Source organism: Zonotrichia albicollis, chromosome 4 (assembly GCF_047830755.1).
Source record: "Zonotrichia albicollis isolate bZonAlb1 chromosome 4, bZonAlb1.hap1, whole genome shotgun sequence".
NCBI lineage: Eukaryota > Metazoa > Chordata > Aves > Passeriformes > Passerellidae > Zonotrichia > Zonotrichia albicollis.
The window spans coordinates 18,011,307-18,029,395 of NC_133822.1; the positions used below are offsets into that span (position 1 = coordinate 18,011,307).

An 18,089-nucleotide genomic window follows, 5' to 3' on the forward strand; every position below is an offset into this window, starting at 1 on the left:
GCGGAGGACGCGTGGCCTGCCGGGGCCGCTCGTTGGGGTGGCCCAACGGCTGGGACAGCAGCCCGAGGGCACCACAGCCTCCTCCGCAGGGCAGCTGATGAGAACGCTATTTAACCTCGGACACGGGGACCGGGCCGGGCCGGAAGAAGGAACAAAGATTTAGGGGTCAATAATCGGCACCGAGCTGCGGCCCTGCGTCCCTCAGCGACGGCGCGGGGGCTCCGCGCGCACCCGGCACGCACCGCCAGCCGCTCGCGCCGCTGGCGGCCCCGCCCCCGCCGCGTCGGAGCGGCGAGATTGCCCAGGGACCATGGCTGCGCTGAGAGACTGCAAGGTGAGGGCAGGGCTGGGGACTGCGGGGGGACCATGGCTGCGCTGAGGGGCTGCAAGGTGAGGGCAGGGCTGGGGACTGCGGGGAGACCATGGCTGCGCTGAGGGACTGCAAGGTGAGCGCAGGGCTGGGGACTGCGGGGGGACCATGGCTGCGGTGAGGGACTGCAAGGTGAGGGCACGGCTGGGGGGCTGCGGGGGGACCATGGCTGCGCTGAGGGGCTGCGGGGTGAGGGCAGCGCTGGGGGCTGCGGGGGAAAGCACCGCTGAGGCGCCGAGCCAGCGCGGCTCGGTCCTGCCCGTGCCCTGCGCCCACGGGCGGCGGGGCCTCCGTGGGGTCCCGGAGGCTGCCGGCGGGCTTTGGGCTGTGGCGGGCGGGGAGCTGAGGCTGGAGCTCAGCCTCGTACACTCGGGTGTGTTTCGGAGGAGGGAAGCTGCTGTTGGGATCTGGAAAAGGACTTCCCCTTCACCCGTCTCTTCTACCGGGGAAGCAGAGGCATGTGTGAGCATTTCTGGGTCTTGTTCCCACGGCACCCACCTGTCCCCTCCGTGGGCCTCAGAAGCGGGTCAGGCCTTCGATTAACTCTAAATCAGCCACGGGTCAAAGGGTGCAACCTGCGGGAGCTGCTTACTGATTAAGTAATTTGAATGCTCTCTTTCTGATAAACTCCTTTTATGGTTGTGTTTTGGTTAATTAGGGCAGGGGCAGGTTAAAACAAAGTCTCGAAGATTGCGTGAGACAGGTGCGTGACTGACAGAGCTTTGGGGATCTGTCACGCAAGGAGTTCAGTAGGTGCCGGCTGCAGCCCACGGAGAGCACAATTCTCAGAGCCAGCTAAGATTCTAGCAGAGGAGAAAATACAAATAAACAGTCACCAGATCTCATGACTGAACTCTAATCTTAGAGCAGGGGAAAGGGCAAGGCTTTGGTCTCACCAAGAAGCAGTGAGGAGAGCAAAGGCCATGACTCTCGGAGTTAGAGAGAGGGCTGTGGGAGATCAGTATAACAGAACCCAAAGGCAGCCTCTGTGGGAAGGGGAACTGATGAGCCTTACAGACTCTTGAGGCTGAGTTTTGCCCACTCACACTCCCTCCTGGATTTCTTCAGTAACAGTCTGAAACCTCACTAGAGAGAAGCCCCAGAACCTGAGTGTCCCGAGTAGTCTGGGCAGGACCCCTTATGTATGTCCTAGGGGACAAGGGGTGCTGCCTTTTCTGTGGTCCCAGTAATTCTTTAGCTCTCAGTTGGCAATGACAGATAAGGCTTGGAGCACATCTTTTACATCTCTTGGGAGCCAGAAGCTGCTGTGGGGTGGTTCTGCCCTGTAGCCCATTGTCCTGATGTGCTGGTAGTGGCACAGAGCAGTGGCATCCCTGGTGTGACAACAGTCTTGCTGCCATTCTTCTGTTGCCAGAGTGGGAGTTTTCCAGTGAGGAGTGAGTCAGGTGGGCTGCAGCCATAGCAGGACAGAGGCTTTCCAGAGGGGCTGGAAATAGCACATAGCTCAGCTAGACCAGCACTGTCCTTAGAGATAGAGGCAGACACATTTTCCACTAACCCTTGTTCAGCTGGTTTGTTTTGGTGCTCACACACTTCTCCATTTTTGTGAATCTGCATCAAGTCCCCTCAGAATGGGACATAATTTTCTGCTTGGCAAGCACCTCAGGCTGTTGAGTAAAACAGTGAAACAGGCAGTGATGCAGAGTCCTGCTCCAAACACAGCTTGGTTTTGATGACTGATGCTGAGGGTGGCTCCTGGCCTACTTTGCAGGGCACCATGGAAGACAGCCAGTAAGCAGCAGGCCTAACCTTGCTACCTGCTTGGCTTTTCTCTTTATTCGTTTTCTGGATGACAAATGACATAGAGAATAAAAATTTTCAGCTCCTTGGAGGTTCCTGAATAGACCTTAAGGATTAACTGGCAAAAAGAGATAACGGGATATATATATATATATATATAAAAGGTAAAGGTTTATATAGGTATATATAAACATATAAAGATATATTTATAAATAAATAAATATATATAAAGACAAAGGTTTAAAGGTATGCACACAGGATTATAAACATGGCTGGAACCAGTGGAGAAACAGAGAAACAGATAAGAAGGACTGCAGTGTTTTTTTGGCAACTTATGTAACACAGAAAGAGCAGCACATGTCCAAAGAAAAAGTTCAAGGAAAGGTCACCTTTAATATCGAAGCATTCAGTGAATACAACCACCAGAGACCCCTTTTTATGACTCTCCAGGGCCAGAAAAGAACTTCCAATAGGAGGCAGATGCATGAAAATTCATTCTAGGAATCAGTTCTGTGTATTAGATAAGAAGCATGTATTAATAAATATGTATGATTATGATGGATAAAGAAAGACCTTGTTGCAAAGTCTCACCACACCCACAGAACAAAGAGATAACAAATGCTTGCTTCCTAGTGCTTCAAATTGTGTTAGGAAGTTTATTCCAGCCTGTTTCAGTGTCATGGATATAGTATGAATTGTAAAGAAAATATGTAATTTTAGATTCAGGTCTAGTCTTTCAGGCATGTAATTTGAAGACTCAATTGCTTTAGCTGTTGGAATGTGAGCCTTTAATCCAATCACAGTGGGAAAGCTTTAGGATATATTAACAAAGTTGTCTTTGCCTGGTTACTTAAAAATTTTGACAGATTATTATAGCTAGGAAATGCTTTAAAGTGTAAAATGAGAAGAGCTGAATTCTTGCAGCATCAGGAAGGACTAAGCTCCGTTAGAAGTCTGAATTAGCTTGGCCCAGGTCTGTTTTTATAATAGTTGTCTATCCTCCATATTCTGTGTACTGCATTAAAGTAATGCTGGAGTGATTGGGGCAGCTTCTCAAATGAACTCTGCTCACTTGCCAGCAGCCAGCCAGGAGTTGTTGTGCCTCAGTCATGTTATCTTGCTAGAAACTGGCAGCCCAATTCTGTTTTTCTTTTTAGCTTTATCCATTTCCCATGTTCCTGTTGTTGCTAGGCTTGTGTATGAATGTGATACAAATTTTCAGTTGGTTAACTCCAGAGACTGAGTGGATTTGCTCTGCCAGGCTGTTTGGTCTGCAAGTTGATTCTGAGGAACATTATTGTTTGAAGAAGATTACAGATTCATAGATTATAGGAGAACAGGGTTTTATTTTACCATGTCTCTGCTTCACACAAGCTGTGCCTGTAGCAGAGGAACTCACCAGCAGCTCTAATGAGTTCAGAATGGTGCTGTCATTATGGGCTGGGCAACCCATGGAGATTTTCTGGTACACTTGGGAATTGTTGGCTTCTTTAGCTCCAACTAATTGAGTGTTAATGTAACTGCAGCTGAACAAAAGGTTTGTTTCTGCCTCACACTGTACTTCCAGCTTTTCTTTTTAGAAGTGCACAGCTGATGAAAATACCAGAACAGCATCAATGTGAACATCTGGCAGTGTCAGGAAGATGAGGGTGTAACAGGAGCACGTTTGTGTTTGTTTGTTGTGCAGGCCTGGCAGGATGCTGGACTTGTCCTGTCCACGAGCAGCAATGAAGCCTGTAAGCTCTTTGATGCTGTGCTGACACAGGTATGACTAAAAATGGGATTTGAAGGGATTCCTGCATGGAACACTCTTTACTGCAGCTGATATTTAAATTCCTTATCAGCTGGGAGAGCCTCAAAATGAGGCCAGCACAGGAGTTCAGCCTTTAGCTAGCTGCAGGAAACCCTTTTAGCAGAGGGCTGCACCAGGTGCTGCAGCCATGGTGAAACCTCAGCCAGTGAGCTCATTCCACTTGATACCAACACATCAGCCCAAAACCCTGCAGAACTCCAGGGTAATTGGTTCTGCTGGTGACTGAATTAAATTAAACCCCAGTTTTTCTGTTTTTATACTACATTAAACCTTCCCAAATGCAACATTTGTCTTTTAGTCATTTGCCCTGCTTTTAAATTTTGAGTGTCGGTGAGAACAAAAAGAAAAAATCCTCCTTACCATAGAGGATTTCTCCACCCTGTCTTGCTCTGTCTCTCTTACAGTATGCAACTTGGACCAATAATGAGAGCCTTGGAGGTATTGAAGGATGTCTCTCCAAGCTAAAAGCAGCAGATCCAAACTTTAGTGAGTATAACCTTTGATTCTGAGCATGGAAAGTGCTGGGTTGTTGTCTTGGTATTTAACTGACTTGGTTGATGCAAGGGCAAGGTGATAATTTATGGAATTTTGTAAAACTTCCTCAAACTGTAGAGCAGGCAGAATGCTTTTATGTGATGTTTTTTTTCTTTTCATTTCACCCAATATTTGAGTGGCTGTCATGAAAACCTTCTGAGAACTTTAGGCTTGGGAGGCTTCCTGGACCCCTGTGTCCACAAGTCGGTTTTATCGAAAGTGCTCAGCTCCTCTGGTGTTTGTGGAGCTGAAGGCTGTGCTGTGGGCTCAGCTGGTGCTGTGCTGTTTCCTGCAGCCATGGGACACGTCCTTGCCAATGGCTTAGAGCTGATTGGCACTGGAAGGAGTGTGAGGCTCGACAGGGAGCTGGGCAGCGCCGTCACAGCCATGGTGGCACTTTCCAAGGCACAGCCGCTGACAGAGAGGGAGAGGCTCCATGTGTCAGCGCTGGACGTGTTTGCCAGGGGGTGAGTCCTGTGCCACCCTGCTCAGGGGACTGGGAACAGTTTCTGTGTCTGCTGCAGGCAGAACTGAAGGCAGGCAGTGCTGGTGTGTCATGGTAGCTGACATCTAGCAAAGGATCAGGGTGAGATGTCACAGATTGTCCCTGAATTTCTCTCTCCACCCCAAGTGCCATGTCTAGCTGGGGAGCAGCACTGTGCTCTATTGCCACCACTTCCTAGCATTGAGCACTCCAAGTTTAAAATGTGCAACAGATCCATTAGTGTAGAATTAGGAAATGAAGTATTTGGCTACATCAGGGTCCAGACTCAGATGCACAGACAGAAAATTACAGGCTTCTCTCTCTTGTCTCCCTGTCAAAACCTATTTCCTTGTAAAACAGGGAGATAAGAGTGTCACGCTGTGTGCTGTAGAGGCACACTGCTTCATTCCATATGATAAATCTGTATGAACTGCAGAACATATGGGCTAATGATTCACCTTCATTATTTGTTTGCCAAACAATTGGGCAAGCATGGGTTTGCCTCACATCTCAGCAGAGGAAATGAGTAAGCTACTGAGGCCCTGCCACTGGGTTTGATTCCCACAAAGGAGAGGGAAGGTATCTTTTTACATACAAAGTTCCATTAATTATGGTGGTCCCTCCAGGAACTATTCAGCCCTGGAGGAAAAGTTTTAGATTTATGATTTAAGCTTGTTTCATTTTCCTTGTGTGTTACAGTGGTTTGGTGTAACCCAACACGATTTCTTTCATAAGATTTCTCAGAAGGTGCCAAATGAAGATAATCCTATTATTATCTTAGAAAAGACTAAAGAATTCCTTCAAGGAAGACAATAAATCATTTGGTGCTGAATTTTCTATTTTTCAGTATAGTTTGAGTTCAGGACTAACAGTAGGGGCAGGCGTCTGTGCCTTCTTTGGTGATGGAAATAATTTTTTTATTTCTAGCCAACTTCCAAAAGCTTGTGAGCTATGGGAGCAGATTCTGCAGAGCCACCCCACTGACCTGCTGGCCCTCAAGTTTTCCCATGACACTTATTTCTACCTGGGGTACCAACGCCAGATGAGAGATTCTGTTGCCCGTGTTTATCCTTTCTGGACTCCTGATGTTCCTCTGAGCAGGTGAGTCATGCTTCACTTGGAAATTCCTCTTTACCTGGTGTGCAAGGACTATGTAGTTTTTAAGTTCAGATTTACAAGTTCAGGATCTTTTGGAAACAAGACATGCAGACAAGACAGACAGAACATGTATTGAGTATCCCTCTTGACACTGTTGGTGAGGGATTTTTCCTAAGTGAGTGTCAAATATAACACATGGTGTGTAATACATAGGATAAAATCATGTCCTTACCCAGAACAGTGGTAAAATTTCTTCATTTTTTCCAAAAAAATACTATTCATCTTGATCCATTAAATCAATAAGGTACACATAACATCCCTAATTTTTCTTTATTTTTATGGCTTAATAGGATGATTTACAACCAGTTTTAAAGGGCCACTTCATGTAAAAGTACCCTCCTGGTGTTTTGTGGGCACTGGGGAAAATGTAGATTACCTTGGAGATGCTCAGATAGCTTTGGTGACAGCAGTGTCTGTCTTCTAGCCTTTTTATTCTGCATCTTGCAGCTGTTATGGAGATCAGCAGCTGGTTCTGCAGCTGGTGATTCCATCTCATCCAGAGATGGAAATGTCCATTCTGATGTGCTTCTTGTCACTGTTTGCCATACTGGTGTCTCAGGGTCACTCATTTCCCCTGAGAATTAGCTTGGTAGTTCTGTATCCTGTGAGCTTGAACCTTGTTGTAAATTGCTCTGCAAGGACTTTTTTGAGTTAAATGCTCTTTCTAGTGTGTTTTTTCAGTCCTGGACTAAACCTTGTTATAAATGGATGATGTGTTCTTTTTTCCCCTTCTGTTAGCTATGTGAAGGGCTACTACTCCTTTGGACTGGTGGAAACAAACCTTTATGACCGTGCTGAGAAGGTTGCCCATGAGGTAAACTGCCTGCTGTTGGTGCTGAAAGGCTTGAGGATTCTCACACAGGGTGTTGGTTCCTGCCAGCTGGTGGTCAAAGCAGCAAAGAGACACAGCTCACATGGAAATGCTCACAGACCTTTGTGAGACTTGTCGATGACTCTTCTCACATCTCTGCCCTATTGGGGTAAAAGGGTAACTAGAGGTCCAAGTGTGCCAGGAACCCACGTCTTAAGAGAGGAGCCCACTTGCCGCGGCAAAAAGTCCAAATATGGACAACACTGGACAAAACCAGACCAGGGAAGAGCCTTTTTTTTATTGTTGGCACATCAGTCTCAGAACATTGTTACAATGGAGATAGATGTTAACAGCTCGCTGGTCTACAGGGCAATGTCCCAGAAGGTGGGGTAATACGGAAGGACATGAAATCATCTCAGTCTAGATTTCAGCCAATCACACAAAAACAAGACATATTGACAAGCCTTCTATCCAATCTTATAAAACATATATAATGGTAGTTAAAACAAAGACTATTTCATAAAAGACAAAGAATAGAGCTTTATTCATGGTAACCTTCTAAAGATATACATTAAATAAACTTGTTGCCATCCTAAAGCCAATTCTACAGAGGCCTATTGTTATTTGTCACGAATGCTTTACTGCTTGGGAAACTTTTCTGCTTGTTTGGGAACCTTTTCTGATGTATTTGCAGATGCTAACAAACTCCAGACAAAGGCCTGTATGCTTTTTAACCATTTCCTAAAAACTCTCTACCTTTAGGGATTCCAACATGCCCCTCCAAGGCAGTTTCATGGACTGCATTCCCCTCATTGCTTATGAGCATGCCCTGTCACATGGGGTCAGAACACCCCTATAAAATCCCCATATCAGCCACCTGCTGCTTCCCACATGTATAATTGCCTGTTTGCTCCTATTAAGGAATGTTGGATTGTTTTGACATAATCACTCCTGTTTGGCTTCCTGCTCCCTTTTGTTTTCCCAGATGCTTGTTCCTGGGTTGTTGAACAATTAACTGTAACAATGTTCCTGGGGATCAGGATCAGGCAGCCTGTTTCCTTTCTATGAAGATAGTAATTACACTTTCTCCAGTCCTCAGAGTTATCCCTGTCCTCCAGGAGTCTCAGACACAATTAATCTCTGATGGGTGTTCTTGGCAAAACTTCTGGTACATTGAATTGCTGAAAGTGAAAACAGAGACTAAACCCTAAAATTTGACCTTTACTAGGTTCATGATAAACTTTGCAACATGCAAAAAGCCTAGTGGGAGTTTTGGGCCAAGGAAGAGGAATTGGCCATTTTTGGAAAAGAAATAGTTATCTGCAAGGCACTATATCATGGAATATATTATGCCTGCAGTTCTTTCATTGATGCATGTCTGTGAAATAGATGTCATTTCACAGTCATCATCACAGCCTGTGTTTTAAAGTGTTTAGCAGGTGTTCATCTCCCTGCAGCAAATGCTGAGAAGTGAAGTCAGCCAAGAAACATTCTCCTCCTTTTCTGTCCGAATCAGACTTGTGGGCTGTGGTTAGTTGGGGTGGTACAAGGATGTACTTAACATGCAGCAAGTTAAAAGGAGTCTCTTGTTTCTAGATAAGCAGTGATAAATGTCTGTATTTGCAAGTTTGTAAGGCTCATTGTGTTTTCCTGTTTTTCTCTCACAGGCTTTGGCTATAAATCAGACAGATGCATGGTCTGTCCATACCATAGCTCATGTCAATGAAATGAAAGCTGAGGTGGAGAAAGGCTTAAAATTCATGAAGGAAACAGAAAAGAACTGGAAGGTAAATGTTTTTGTGGCATCTCTGAGGAAGTTATTTTTAGTTTTTCTTTAATTCCTGCAGCCAAGTTCTTGAGTCAGGCCTGCAGCCCTGTTACCATCAAGGCAGAGTTTGCATATAAATCCTCCTTTGAGGTGCTGCTACTCCCCATGCAGCTTTTAAGCAAGAGGCAGGAGGAAGTGGCATGTCATGAGGGATGTGACTGTCCCTATTTGTGATCTGTTTGTGGTTATAAAGCCAAAGGGACCACTGATTCTTTCATAAGCCTTTTACTTAGGCTGAAGTAAGCACAGACAGTCATTTGAAGGACCTGGCTAAATCTCCTCATGGGACATCAGATGAGATGAAAAATGACACAGTCAAATCAGCTGTTTCAAAACACTAAAATACTTGTTTGCTTCTGGATGGGGAGGGGATTTTAAGAACAAAGAAAAGAGAAATTATGCTCTTATATATTTTCTAATGTACTAATTACTTTCTAGTGTGTCAGTTACCTTTATATATCCAACATGTTTAATACCATCTTTCAGAGAATTGAACAGGTTAATTAGTCTGTTATGTGGTCCTTTGCTGTAAATTAGGTTTTATTTTGTGTTTGATAGCATTTACCCAGTGATTAAGTCTGTTATATTGAGAGCTGAGAGCTGTGAGGTTTGCCTTTGCTGGAACCTACAAGAGTCTATTTTAGAGGCATCTGAGCTGACTGTCCCACCTCACACCAAGAGCAGGACTGGACAGTGGGACTAGAAAGCCTGGGTTTGTGCTTGTTTTATTTTTTAAGTCAAGCATTCAGATACTGGGCTTGGAAATGCAGACAGAAAACTCGTGCTTGAAGATCACACCAGAAATCATTTTTTCTTTTAATATGTTAAAAGAAGTTTTAATGAAACAGTGATTGACAGTTTGGGTGATACCTTAAAAAGCCCAATCAGTGATTTTTGGATAATTTTTTTTTAACTCTTGGTTCTTCAAATAATTGCATGTCTCTATGATTCTTACTCTTTTATCTAAATAACCAAAAGAGTCTTACTCTTTTATCCAGAATCAAGTGCAAGCCCACTTGTCTGTAGCAGTTGAATCTTTTTTAGAACTCAAATTTAGCAGCAGGGAAAAGGTTTTGCTTTATTTATTCAGGTAATTCCATGATCTTGTTTGTATGACATTTGGAATGGCAGTATGATATTCAGCTTGATATTATCAGTGTTTATGCCAAGCACATACCTGCCTCTGTTGCTTGGGTTTGGTTTATGATTTAATATTAAACAAGCAAAGATTACCAGAATGTGTATCTTAGAAGTCCTGACATTTATTGGGAACCTTTACCTTTGTGCTTCCTGAAAGTGGTTGTTACAGTTGTCAGTATGACAATAAAGATGATTTTTCCACTTGTGAGACCATTAAATTTAACTACAGAACCAAGAGAGAGTGGGAGGAGAGGGCTGAACCTTTCTGGTATTTTAATTTTCACTGAAGGATTATGAAATTACATTTGTCTGTTTTTAATGCATTCACAAAAATGAGCTGCAATTGCCTTGAGCTGCAGGCTGGGGAAGGGGATTTGAAGTTTTGGTGGCATCTGGAAAGGACAGTGTGAAATTGGGGCAGTGCAGCAAAAATTCATCTCACCTGATGAGCTGCCAGTGTGTTTGGCACCTCTTGCAGCTTCTGTAGCCTGTAGTAAAACTTGTTTAAAAAGTGATTCCTCCTTGTCTGAGGTAGGTTCTAGATGACTGAGATGAATAAAGCCTCCATATCCTCCTCTCTCCTCTGTCTGGCCAGGTTATTTCAGACAAGATGCCTAAATTTTAGATGAGACAAATCTTACTCTTCTTAGAGATGTGGATGAAATTTCTTTTTTAAAAGGGTGCTGAAGAAAGGTGAGTTCTGAGGCATCCAAGTGAAACTCTTATCTGAAAAATTATGTGGGGGGAACCTTAGGTTTGAGATGTTGCCCTGAATGGCTACAAGTGTACCAAATGAGAAAGTGTCCTGGCAGCTGATTTAAATTTCTTGTGTCTTTTGTGTCTCCTGAAGTACTCAGCCTTCCCGAAGGAGGAAACAGAAATCTGACTAGATAACTTGGAAAGGGGAGTTATTTTGTAAATAATTTTTTTCTCTCTCCAGAGCAGTGATATGCTTGCTTGCCATAATTACTGGCACTGGGCTTTATACTACATTGAAAAGGTATGAGATATTTTCATAAATGTGCTTTATGGTCTGGATAAGTCATCTAAAGCTCTTTAAAAGGCAGAACTAACATTTACTTGGGGGGGTCAGCTATTTGAAGGGATGTTTTTATAAAATAGCACAATTCTATATTTACAAAGTGGCATAGTTCTTTATTACTGTTATTTTGAGAATTTTAATTGCATTGGTCAGCACTTTCAGGATCTTTCTATGAATGTTGAAATATTGCTGTGAGATTATTGCATGTTTGAAGATCCAGTAGTCTCACTAATTACAGTTAGCACAGTTATTTGATAGCAAGATGAACACAGATCTCTAATTTTGAGACAAAAATTAACAAAATTCTAAGCAAATTCAGCACTCATTTTCTGGCTCAAAAATTTGCTGACTATAAAAAAAGAGGCCATGAACTAAATTGGGTTGCCAATTTAATTATTGTTACTAATTCTTACTATTGAAAGCCTTTAGAAATGGTTGAAATTTTACCCAGCCTGTCAGAATTTCCTTGGATTTAATGCTTAGCACTTGTGGGTTCAGTTTAAGAGGGGGATAAATGTGGCATCCCTGAGAAGGCAGCATCCTTTGGCCAGAAGGAAGAGTAACACAGGAGGAACATAATTCTCAACAGGAGTCCAACAGTTTATTTATTTTGTCACTTCCTATCTACATAACTTTTTGAAGGCTACTTAAAACTGATTTTTTTCCCATCTCTTTACATGCACCATGGGATGCACTGATTTTTGCAAACATCTGTGGAAGGAACATTAGAATGAGAGGCAATACCTCCATGTTTCTCCTTCTTGCTCAGCTTGTGCCAGTATTGGTACTTCTTCTTAGATGGAACCTCAACATACTGATCATTTTGCCTATTAAATCCAGGTTTTTGTGCTTTGAATACCTCAAGGTTTCTTTGGCTTGGTTTGTTTTGATGAGGCAGTGCTGAGGAGCTGTTCTGGTGTCGGTTCATGTGTTTGTGTCTGGTTGCTGTGTCTGCTCATTAACCCACAGTCCTCCTTTGCTTTTCCAGGGGGAATATGAAGCTGCTTTGACAATTTATGACAAGCATGTGAGTAGGGGCCTTTTTATCTTTACTGAGATCATGCAAGATGGTGATGTGATGCTGATCTGTGCTTTCTTCCTGCTTCCTGTGTGACATTGAAACCTATCCCAGTGCATGATCTGTGTATAAATATTGTTCACATCTGTTACCACAATCTCTTAGGGAAACAGCTTCTCAGCACTTCTGGGGAAAATGCCCCAAGGATTGAGTGGTACATAGTTTGAGTGCTTGGAAGAGCTACAGTGGTACTGATTTCCATTCTGTCCACGTTTCTTATTCACACCTTTCAAAGGTAAATTAGTCCAGTCACCTCTACAAAGAACTGGTTTTGCATGTTAGGTACAAAGTCAACTGGATTTCAAAACAACCTTTGTAAATCAGCAGTATCAATTTAGATAACATAGCACATCTTTGTAAGGATTGTAAAAATACTGCAAGCATTAGGAAAGCTGCTGGGCAGATTTCTATCTGCTAACATTGATCCAGTGAAGTAATATTTGTGGCAGAATTTTGGAAAAATAACATACTGTGGTGACTCTCCATATTTACTGAGAAAAACAACACATGTAAACCATGTAAGTTTCTGTCATTGCAAATTCCTTTATTGAAGAAAAATGGAATTAGGACTATTACAAAACAAGTAATCTTGAATTAATAGAAGGATAAAATTAATTTAGTACTGTGAAAATAAGTTTGATAATCTGAGGATGATTCCACTAATGCATCACTTGGTCAGCCTATGAGTACTTGTGATTACAGATTGCTCCTGTGTGCCTGGCAAGTGGAAGCATCCTGGATATAGTTGATAACTGTTCAATGCTGTACAGGCTTCATCTGGAAGGTAGGATATCCTCTGGCCATTCTTTTTTATCTCTTTTTCCTTTTCTCTTCCCCTGCCATTCATTTTGGGGAAGTACTTCAGTAAAATTACACAGCAAGTTCGATCAGTGTTTCAGAAGAAACTTGAGAAAAACATCAATGTGAAGTTCCTAATGTCCATAAGCTTTATTCTTCCCAAAAGTTTCAATTTTCCATGCCAGTGTGGCATAACAGCTCCAGTGCATAAGCCTCTAAAAACCCATAGCACTTTCTGGAGGTAAATTTCCAATTAGATCCTTTTTTTTCCCTTTTGATCCTGATTGAAATAGTTATTATGGGCCTATCAGCCTCTGGCTTTTGTACTCCCCTCACTCAGTGGCATTTCCCCTTTTTCAGTCAGTGTTTATACACTGGGGTTCATGGCAGGGACATGATGGGCAGCCAGTATTGCACACTGCTCTGCTAAAACACTAATGATGTATTGGGGTTTTTATTGAATCCTTCTTCTCACTCTGCCTTGTGATTCCTACAGATGGCTCATGGTGAACAGCATAAGCAATCTCATAATAAAGCCAGAAGCTCACACAATGCAGACTAAAATAATGCCCTTAAACTCCTGACAGTCGAGAAACTCTTTGCCCACATAGGGCAGGCTGCAGCTGAGCATTATTGCTGCATACATTCTGCTACAGCAGGAAATGTTGAGTTCAGTGGGAATGCATTTTATGCTGAGTGGCTGACAGGAATTGCAGAGTTGTACCTTCTCATGTGGCAATGTTATTGAGAGAAGTATGTTTTACTCTTAGGTGTAAAGCTTGGGGACAGGTGGAATGATCTGCTTGGGGTTACAAAGAAGCACACCAAGGATCACATTCTTCTGTTCAATGATGTGCACTACTTGATGTCTTTCCTTGGAGCCAAAGACCACAAAACTACTGAGGAGCTTTTAACAACTCTGCAGGAACTGGCCAGGTAAGCAATGGAATTCCTGCACTGGGCTCAGTGAAAAGCCCTCTGAACTTCAGGGCTGTGATGTCTCTGGCTTGCTGAAGCTCCAACATGCTCCTCCCTGCCTTAGCATGTCTTCAGTTAGGAGATCCAAATTATTATCTATTTATTGAGTGAATGTCTAGAGGGATTCCTTATGTTGTTGAGCAGAAATCTTTTGTGTTTGAGGTCATGGACAGCACCTGAGCAGTTGCTGTCTGTTTCCTTTTAGTGGGGTCACACTAAGCTGTGTTACAGACAAGGAGTAAAGTGTATGAATAAGAACGTTCTACAAGATGTGTCAGCTGGCTGTGGTGGGTCTTTTCTGCTCTAATTTAAAAGGTTAATAAGAGAACATTAGTTGGTAGTAATATTCTAATGGCTACTCTTTGATGTGTTGTTAAGTCCATCTGCAGAATATTAGGTTTCAAGTACTACTAAAGTAATAATCTAGAATATTTCACTTTCAAATTAAGTTATTTGAAAAAGTTTCATATTCAAGTACTGCATCCAAACAATGAAGGTTTTGTGTTCCCTTAGGTATTAAATGACTGTGAATTGCCTTGTTTATCTTTTTAAGGGGTTGATAAATAGATGCTTTAAATGCAATTTCTTCCCCCTACTAGACCCTTTTTTCCTCTGTTTAAACATCTGTTGCTTCCTTTGCCTTTAAAAAGAAGGAAGGAAGGAGAACCTGAAATTGTCCCTATTTGTTCCTGACTATTTGTAGTTTTGAGGAATACTATAACTTTTAAGAATACTTATAAAAACAAATAATTTTCAAAGCAAGCCTAAATATGTCTCATTTAACTAAAGCAGAAAACAGCAAATATCTTTTGTAATTTATTCTATTATTTATATAAGTATGTCAGGATATATAAAGTATAGAAAACTATCCACCAAAGGCTTTAATGAATATATATTCATATAAGCTATTTATTCTTTTGCCCAGTGCTTTCTTTCACCTACTTTCAGCCTTAATAATACATGTGTACATTTTTAGCTGCAATTTGAAAAATTATAAAGCTTCATTTCATTATTTGAGAAAGCAGGCTGTAGGGACGGTATGAATGATTGGATTAATTTACATCTGTCACAAATATGTAATATATAAATGATAGCCCAGAGGCGTTTTGTATGTGTTAAGAAAGCAGTGTTACACCCTGGGCACAAACATCTGGCATTGCACCGGGATTTTTGCCTGGCCTTAGCCTTGGAAAGTCGCTGGGAATTTGTCGGGTGTCCCATGGCGCTCTCTGGTGGTTGGTGTCGCAGGTTCCTTTCCGTGGAAATGCTGGACAAAACATGGAAACGAGGAGTTGTTCCATCATTTTCATCACTGGCTGTCTCAAGCTGCCTCAAATGAACATCTGTTGTGCACTTTTATCTTTGTAGGATGCCACAGTTTGTTTAAGGAATGATCAGCACATAGGGCAGTGTTGCCTCCTGGAAAATGAAGGCTGGCCCAGTGAAAGTAAAGGAAGTTTTGTAACCCTGATGTGAGAAGGAGCTGGCTTGCAAGGTCATGCTGGGAGCTCTGTGCAAGGACTGGTGGCCACATGTGGCCAGACAAAGGACTTGCAGTAGGATGCTCTGGTGGGGTCAGCACAAGAGAAACTGCACTTTTCTTACTGCCTAGCCCAAACTGTTTATTGCAGAGCTAGGAGGGTTGGGCTTGTGCCTTTTGTGGGTGTATTCAGGAGGATAAAAACTGATTGCTGGATGAGTAACAGAAAGGTGAAAGTAGCATAACCACACCAAAAGATATGACCTAAGTCAAGTACCTAAAACATCAGGCTTTGTACAGTAACAAAACAATAAAAACCTGTCTGCAGGCAGGGGCAGACTGGCATTGAAATATGGCTGTTTATGCTTTGGCTTGTGGAAGTTAACCACTTTTTCATTCTACAGAGCACCTCATGAAGACCACCAGCTTTCCCTGGCTCCTCATTTGGGGCTGCCACTGTGCCAGGCTTTTGTGGAGTTTGAAAATGGGAATTGTGACAAAGCTGTAGATCTGCTCTACCCAATCCGTTACGAACTGGTCCAAGTGGGAGGCAGTGATGCTCAGGTAAAGGAGATCCACAGAAGACTTTTTGATGTGACTCAGTCCCCTCTCAGCAGCCACCATGAAGCATTTACCTCATTCAGTCAAACACTGAAAAGCTGAACTCTGCTTGTGACTGAATCCTGTTTGCAAACACTTACTAGCAGAGTTAGCTATTTATTTTTAATGTTGATTTGTTTCCTTCCTGTGAATTTAATAGTTTGGTAACCAAAACATTGTAGCCAGCCATATATAATAAATTACTTACTAGTTTGTATTTTGCTGACTTTTTTTCCAGAGAGATGTTTTCAGCCTGTTATTGATTCATGCTGCTTTAAATTCTAAATCAGAGGCCAAACGAAACCTTGCAAGGTGAGTATTCCCCTGATAAATACTTGTAGAAGTAACACTGTTGCTGAAAGTAAGGAGTAATGAATATACTCTAAAAGTAAGAAGTCATGAATGTATTCAAACCAATAAATTTCAGGCTAAAATTTTGTGTTAAATGTAGCAACATTTAACCAGGATAAAAAGTACAATAGCTTCCAGTTCCAAAAGTCACTCTTTCAGCCTGGATGGATGATCTGTGTATGTTCAAGGGTAGTTGATTTTCAATGATTCTGGATTTTCATATGGTTCTGTCTTCAACTATAGCCTGTTGACCTTGTGTGAACTGCAACTGCAGTCAGTGCCACTGCTGACATCTGCCTTGCTGGGGTCAGAGGTGTGCTCTGCCACGTGTGCTTGCCCCTCAGCACAGAGCACAGCCTGGCTGGCAGAACACACATTTATCACCCACTGCTCACCCTGCTGCCTCTCCTTTGCCAGGTGCCTCCTGCACGAACGTGACCTGCTGAGACCCAAGTCCCCAATGACGGAGCGACTGATCAGGAAGGCAGCAGCTGTGCATTCCATGGCATAGGGCTTTCCTCCAGCTTCAGCTGCAAGAGCCAGGAGCTTCCCACAAAGCCCGGGAGCAGGGAGTGCAGGGGTGCTGTGAAGGAATTCAGGGAGGTACTCAAGCTTTAAAGATTTGAGAATTATTTCCTTAAAAAAAGACAGCTGTTGCATTTCTGGAGGTTGTGCCTTAGATGATTCCACAAGGAAAGAAGAAAACTTGCTGATAATGCAAGCAAAACTTGCTGACAAAGCTTTCTGGAGCATCCCAAAGGCACTGCTGCTCTGGTATGTTTTCCTGAACATTCCCTCTGACTCTGATTATACACAGTGCAGTAACAGTGCCTGGGTTTCAGTCCTTCTTTGGCCCAGTTTGTTAACTTGGCCTACATGTGAATTTAAACTGCTCAGGTAGTTCAAAGGGAGCTTTGAAATAAAGCTAATAGGAAGATACAGGGCCAGAACCAGTACAGGCATGAACTGAATTCCATACTGAGCTTCCAGCCCATTCAGGCAGGAGTCACAGATCTGTCTGCATTCAGGATCTCTTTCCAGGTGTACATTTTTAAACTCTTGTCTCATAAAATGTTAAATTTTTCTCCCAGCTCTCCTGGCCTCACAGGCTGCCCCTCCTTCCTGTCCTGCTCAGGCTCTTCCCCATGTCCCACAGCAGCCTTGTCCTACAGTTTCCTTTTGACCTAAGAAGCACTTCCATAGCTGGCCCTGCCCTGCCCCTGGAGTTCCTGCATTGTGGAACAAGAGGTGGAAGTGCTTTGCTGATATTTTGCTTTACCCAATCCTCCCCTGATGCAGAAATAGCTTATTTTTAAAGGAAGAATAATAAAACCATGTAAGGGATTGCATTCCTTGCCTTCAGGTGTTCAGGTTGATGAGCGTGCTGTTCTTCAGCAGACAGCTTGTCTGCTCAGCCATGCTGGGGATGACTCACTTGGGACACCTTACAGTGGATTTTAACTATTATTTTTAATAAGTGCACTTCAGACAATGACTTTAGACAGCTAACTTTTTACTAGAGGAATGTAACAAATTTTAAAAGGAACAAAAGCCTGAGAAAGCTCTGGCTGGCTATGCAGAGTGCGATCAATGTAATCAATGACAGCTCTACTTTCAATAGAACATGATTGAGAATTTTGTCTGCTTTGCTTTAATAAAGTCAAAGATGATCTTTGTTAAGCAAGCAAGTACATGACTTCTTTGCATGTGTGAAGCTTTTAAATGTGTTCTTCAGCCTAATTTCATAGATGTGTAGCAGTGTGCACCCACTTTGTTTCCATCACAGTGGCCAGAAGCACGCAGCAGTGGAGAGCAGCAGTATCTGTGCTCGCACAGGTCACAGCCCAAGCATTAGGAGGAGGC

General features: G+C 42.9%; 1 protein-coding gene across 3 annotated transcripts; it reads left to right on the forward strand.

Annotated features, from left to right (window-relative positions):
- The first annotated feature begins 4 nt into the window (after nucleotides 1-4).
- Nucleotides 5-17,915, forward strand: TTC38 (tetratricopeptide repeat domain 38). 3 transcript variants are annotated; one of them, XM_074538983.1, is made up of 14 exons: nucleotides 5-334; nucleotides 3,819-3,896; nucleotides 4,349-4,430; nucleotides 4,774-4,945; nucleotides 5,890-6,063; nucleotides 6,859-6,934; nucleotides 8,599-8,718; nucleotides 10,840-10,899; nucleotides 11,930-11,968; nucleotides 12,722-12,803; nucleotides 13,588-13,753; nucleotides 15,680-15,839; nucleotides 16,114-16,187; nucleotides 16,644-17,915. In XM_074538983.1, the coding sequence occupies exons 1-14, from the start codon at nucleotides 311-313 to the stop codon at nucleotides 16,735-16,737; spliced, it is 1,401 nt and encodes a 466-aa protein (XP_074395084.1). In that variant the 5' UTR covers nucleotides 5-310; the 3' UTR covers nucleotides 16,738-17,915. The 3 variants fall into 3 exon arrangements, with proteins under 3 accessions (XP_074395084.1, XP_074395085.1, XP_074395086.1); XM_074538984.1 differs by lacking the exon at nucleotides 5-334 and adding an exon at nucleotides 384-446; XM_074538985.1 differs by lacking the exon at nucleotides 5-334 and adding an exon at nucleotides 464-502.
- Nucleotides 17,916-18,089: the final 174 nt, after the last annotated feature.

What these genes read in the sequence shown, in the direction of transcription:
- TTC38 (XM_074538983.1), top strand. Translation starts at nt 311, where the DNA reads ATGGCTGCGCTGAGAGACTGCAAG. An exon ending in CTGAGAAGGTTGCCCATGAG is followed by an intron (nt 6,935 to 8,598) that starts GTAAACTGCCTG and finishes TTTCTCTCACAG; the next exon opens with GCTTTGGCTATAAATCAGAC. An exon ending in GTACAGGCTTCATCTGGAAG is followed by an intron (nt 12,804 to 13,587) that starts GTAGGATATCCT and finishes TTTTACTCTTAG; the next exon opens with GTGTAAAGCTTGGGGACAGG.